The 6,130-nt window shown below is 40.4% G+C and overlaps 1 protein-coding gene across 1 annotated transcript; it reads right to left on the reverse strand.

Moving 5' to 3' along the window:
* On the reverse strand, positions 1-2,762 carry LOC139453248 (uncharacterized). The gene is made up of 2 exons (XM_071234874.1): positions 2,561-2,762; positions 1-1,171 (listed from the first exon to the last, which is right to left on the reverse strand). Exons 1-2 carry the CDS (start codon positions 2,760-2,762, stop codon positions 9-11), a joined length of 1,365 nt encoding a protein of 454 aa, XP_071090975.1. The 3' UTR covers positions 1-8.
* Positions 2,763-6,130: the final 3,368 nt, after the last annotated feature.

Raw genomic sequence — 6,130 nt, forward strand, 5'->3', positions numbered from 1 at the left:
GAGATGCTTCAAGCAAATTCATTTACAATGGAATTTCTGAAATTTGAAATAGCAAAACAAACATAAACAATCCGCGATCCAAGTACTACTTTACTTGGTGGGAGATGTTTTTTCAGAATTTTGAAAGTTTTACTCAGACCAATTATACGTTCAACATGGATTCTTTTAGAAGCAATTCTTCTATCCTTAACAACATCTTCTGGTTCTAACTGTGACTTGCCTTTCAACATAGTTGGGGTGTTTACTTGAGTATCTTGGGCTGCAAATAAGTCTTGAACCATAATGCCCCTGTCAGCCATAATGCTATCTTGTTTTTCAAACATACCATGTGATGGGTTAAGTAAAGGAGACTGTTCTATGATCTGTCTGTCACTAGCAGACCCCCCAAAAGATTCACTAATAAATGAGACTGCCCCCCTGGGTGTGCAACCGATCATAGTTTTCAATGTGTTTTGATGTTTATAGCTGGACCATGTCATGCTCTGAGCATCAACATGAGATGGCTTCTTTATCGGTATCTCTGTTGCATCCAAAATGACTCTAGTGTTTTTAAACTTCTTACCGAAATCTGTTGGCATGTGATCATCAACAGTTGCTCTTGATGGCCATATCTGTAGTTCCTTCAGTTGGAAATATAAGAAATTGATCCATGTTATTACAATTTGGGAAACAGTGGATGATGATATGCCAAACAAGAAACTTAATTCAATGTCATCCTTGGCCTGTCTTAATTTCATTAGAGTTAAAAACAGTTGGTCTTTTGGGTGCAAGAGTTCACATTGATAGTTCAGTTCAAAAACTGCTGGACCAAGCAAGTGAAAGAAAAACATGAAATGGTCATAATCTTGGAAACCAGCAAAGTACAAAACAGCTTTGGGATTATTTATGTAGGTTTCTATGGAACAACTTCCTAACAAACTGCACTGAGTAGACTGAGAGTCACTTTTACATGTTTCAAGAGGCTCATTCAAGCTACATGGGCTTGTGATAGCACAATCCTCTCCAATACCGATTTCCACCTCCGACGACACATTCAATATAGCTATGTTGGCTTCTTCTTCACGGAGTTGATGTGCCCTCTTTGGTCGAGTTGGTAGTGCTGATGTACTGGTGCATGATGTATGTGGGAAGATGGAGGGAACCGCAGCTGCCCGGAGACGACTTCGTTCACCTTATGTTAAATACATTTAATGTAAGTTACAGAAAAATGAAAGGTTTCAATTTATTGAAATGAAAACAAATGCATATTGAGGTGATTTTCCTCTTAATAATTAAGAAAATAAGCAAGTAGCTTTTAATTTTTTATAAGTCTTATTAATTATATGAAAATGCAGGTGAAAATTTAACAACAATGAAGTAATGTTACATGTGGAAAGACCTCAAATTCCTCTAGTGATTTACTTATAGAGTTTACCAATAATAGAAAATTGTACAAAACTGAGTTTCCCAGGCCTCGTTGAGTAATTCTTCCGTCGGAAGCTTCAGGCTTGTCATCGTTTGTATGGCTCCTTAAAAACAGGAATTTAACACAAAGCAACAAGAACAAACATTTAACAAGGAATCAACTAAAATAATTATATCTAAATTCACTTGCAAACATGGCATAAATCAACAATACACAAGTTGAAGACACATTCATGGTTGTGTTTTATGATATTCATTATCTAAATGTGTGTGTACGCTATACAGAGCTACAGATAAGCTGCACATTTGTGTAAAATACTCCCCAAAAATATTGAAAAGCCAATTACACACTGATTATCTTGTGTACAAAAATGCATGCATTTAAGGAAAAACTCAAATGTATGAAAACAGCATGCGTTAATACCCAATGAAGCTTTTTCAGCAATCGTAAAACAGGGCTAATTTCTGAAACACAATTATGAGCTAATTTACTGAGTCAAGCCTATATATTAAGTACAGTTATATACATCTAATGATAAATGTTCACTAATTTTGGGAAAATCCTAATCGAGTCATGAATGGATGATTGAAATAATATTGGTTACCCTTTGAAAAATGTTATACTTATAAACCATTTAAAATAGAAACCCTAGAATAAAAACTCATTTGCTCAAAAACAGTTATCTGGAGCTCTGATTATAGAAATATCTTTACATTGCTTTAAGCAAGCAGAAACTTAATCATATTTACTAAGGTAAATGGGTCTGTGAATGAACAGCTGCTGAACAGTAGCATGAGGATATTAGCTATTCAATAATAATAAATCACATTTTGACATGTATATTTTTTTCTATGAATAAATTTACTTCGTTGTTATAGTTAATAAAAGAAAGATTGTTTACATAATAACATACATAAATAAATATACAATCAAATGTTTGGGCCTAATCATTAATGTTTGGGTCTGTGAATGAACAGCTGATAAACAGGGCCCAGTTACCAGTATGAGGATATTGGCTATTCGATATTTGTTATAGGCTAATATATTCTGCTTTTGCGCTTTTCTTTGCCAACATACAAAAAAAACAGTAATAAAACCATGCACAAATAATTATTTATCATTCTCAACAGACAAAATAATACTGTTTTTACGAACCTAATAGTGTATCCACGAAATCATCATCAGTGAAGTGAGCCCTACAGACTACGTCGCCTGTCCCTTGCTTCCACAGATTCTTTGTTGGAACATCAACTCTTCTTACCGCCACGCGCCACTTTTGTTGCAGGTCGGGGTCTGAAGGGTATTTATGTCCTCCAATCTTATTTTTACAACCCGGAACAGAGCAGTATCTTGGCATAGCTGATAACGGTCGAGTGAATCTTCGATACGAGCCACTTTGAAAGCAGACTTCCGGTTGTGACTTATAACCACTAGTACATTTGCGCCACCTAGCGAGTAAATTGGGGCGGTGTCTCCCATTCGCTGCACAGACTTGCGTCCCTTGGGCACGCCAGAAACCTATGATTGTGGGTTCGAATCCCGGTTCTCCCCGATTATGTATTTTGGTTTGTCAGCACCATACCCGTGCTCGTGGGTTTCACCGAAGTGGTAAACATCTAAGACCTGCCTCATATCAGGTCTTCCTCTCACATTGAGCTGTGACGCCGTGATATAACTGGAATACTGTTAAAAGAGGCGTTAAACACAACTCGCTAGCTCGAAACCCTAAGAACCAAAACAAAATCTGACATCCTTACGTTTTATTGGACATCTATATATTCAATTTTAAGCTTCTTCTACTGATGCTCCCATAGTTATCTCCCCTGTGATGTCTGATTATCTCCCTTTGTACAACACATGACATCAGTGTAAGTGAGTTGGTAGGGTTAAAAGCAGTATGACATCTAAAGTCAGAGGATGGGACCGATCTATCCGAAATCGACGTTTTTGTCCACCAGGTGGCGCGGGACAGGGTCACGTGAACACAAGATCTGCTCTCCGATTACAGAGTTGATGGTGTCCGGTCGGAATGACAAGCAGGCTACCTATCACTGAAGATCGACAATCACATATCCAGACACCAGCATCTCGGGGGAGTCTAGCAGTGGAGATGTTAGACGGATCTCACCAATTATACAAAGGGAAAGTGCAAACCGGTCGCGCATTTAGAGACAGTGATTAATTTAGACGCCGTTTCATCTATGATCTGACTGCAGATCCTCCGGTTAGCTCTCCCTCCTGTCATAGACTGAGGTGCACCATATAATCTGATGATGGCCTTCACCCAAACTGACGGGGCAGGGAGGACCCAGAGGTGTACGGTGACGCACTTCGCTGTACTGTGCTGAATTATGCCCCTTACCGTGTCAGAATCTCTTGGAGAAAACCCCGATTACGATAATGGTCTGGCAGAACCAATTATCGTATTCTATGGTCTCCCCAAAGAAGAAATAGTCAAAAACCTGCATCACATGGAATATCCTTCTGCATCACTTTGACACGACATAACTGTTCTGTTCGAAATTCTGTTCGAAATTATGGAACACTCTAATGCGCCGCAGAGATGAAATCTATGGTAGTTGGTTCGAATCCCGGTTCGTCCCGATCATGTTTCTAGGTTTGTCAGCATCATACCTGTGCTCGTGGGTTTCACCGAAGTGGTACACGTCTGAGACCTGCATTACTTCGGGCTTTCCTCCCACAGTTAGCTGACACGCCGTGACATAACTGGCCTGGGGCACTGTTCAAAGCGGTGTCACTCACTCACTCACTCACTCACTCACTCACTCACGCACTCACTCACTCAAATGACACGTTGTGTTGTAACTGAAAGACAATTCACAGTGTTATAAGACTCACTCACTGAAATAAGATGTATCTATTTCATTACCGATAAGGGGGCACAGGTGGCCCAGTCGTCTAAGGCGCCGCGATTCGCTGTCCAGAGCTGCGTCCCATGGGCACGCCAGAAATCTATGGTTGTGGGTTCGAATCCCGGTTCGCCCCGATTATGTTTCTAGGTTTGTCAGCACCATACCAGTGCTTGTGGGTTTCACCGAAGTCGTAAACGTCTGAGACCTGCATCACTTCGGGCTTTCCTCCCACATTAAGCTGACACGCCGCTATATAACTGGAATACTGTTAAAGCGGCGTTAAACCCAACTCACCCACTCACTCATTACCGATAACATTTCTTGGAACAGCCAATGATTTCTGTTCTCCATGTACCTCGTGCATGGATGAGTTCATGTGATTCAAAGGGGTGGAAGACTGAGGACATGAACCACAAACATTTCGGAATAACTGAACATCAAATACAATCTAATCGTCATTTTATTCTGTGTGATGCCTATTCAATATGTTTTCAATGTGCCCAGAGTAGGGGTCTAAATCAATCCTAAGTGAAACAGCTGATAAATAGAAAAGCCATAAACATATTCCTAGCCAAACGTTATTGCTGAATAACGTCTTTCTTAGAGATATAACAAGGTCAAGGACATTCAGACAGACTGCTGTGAATCACAAGCATATTCTTTCAATCACATCATTGATATTTTTGTCGGTGATGAAAATGAAATGATGCTGGACAAAGTCTTCCTAAACGGCCACATAAGAGAGGTTTGTGTGCACAGCCAGACATACGTCTACCATCGACCCGTTCGTCATCACTGAGTCGGTATGTGTGTGTGTTTCTAGAAGATGTTTTTGGTGGGATTACTTCAGGACAAGCGTGTTGCTCCAGTAATCTAGAGGCCGTGCCTTTTCCCTCATCATTTGCACTACTTGTTTTGCCCTACATCCCAGACGTGCTTCTCACCCAGACGGGGCCCTGAGGCCCGAAAGGGGTAAGACTCAACACTGTAAAGGCGCTAGAGTAAACACGATTCGCACGAGCAGCTCGGACGGTGGTATTGATATAATTCAACCTTTTTTCCGATGTCCAGTCCCCCGAGGTTTGTCAACAGAGATGGTAATGGAGTGACCTGACCTTCGCTTCAATTCCCCGAGTTTCTCAAAGAGAAGGACGGCGTCCAATTTTCTACTTCAGCCCTACCGGCAATCCGGGCACTTTGGGAGGGAGTTATGGTCAGTTAGCAACTACCCTGAGTTCATGACGTCATTGATAAGAGTGCCCTCATTTGCTGGCTATTCATCAGTAGTTGAATCTGTGTCTGAGGCTGTCCTCTGAACCTGAACTACTTATTTTGAGACGTCTGTGAGTTCTTGATGCTGTGTAATTGTGTTCGTCAGACGTATTCACAACAGCAATGCTGTTTTGTAGGGTTTCCATTCAAGCAACACCTTTATATATAAATCTTTACTAGCATGTGGCAATATTCTAAAGGTTTCATGACTGAGATCAATGGTACTGCTGGGTCGTATGATGTAATGACAGGCTTTCGGGCATAAATATACATTCTTGTGTGGACGTGTAGATCAAACGTTTTTTGTCATGTTTTATATGACGACATACAGTTACAGATATCATTAGCAATTCAGGTTGGAAGTTGAAATGATTATTTTTGACCTCATATATATTCTCTGCAGTTAAGTAGGGGATATTCGATAATAGCGGATGATTACTGAAATACCAAGATTGAGGTAATAGATGGGTAAGAAAAAATGAAGAATTGGTTTATCATGACAATCAACATATCGTACTGACTGTATATTGTAAGGGTGCAAACAAGCAAGACAGCGACAGGGGTGCGTAGTCAAAACATG

Source organism: Haliotis cracherodii, unplaced genomic scaffold, assembly GCF_022045235.1.
Source record: "Haliotis cracherodii isolate W230 unplaced genomic scaffold, xgHalCrac1.p SCAF_9, whole genome shotgun sequence".
Lineage (NCBI taxonomy): Eukaryota > Metazoa > Mollusca > Gastropoda > Lepetellida > Haliotidae > Haliotis > Haliotis cracherodii.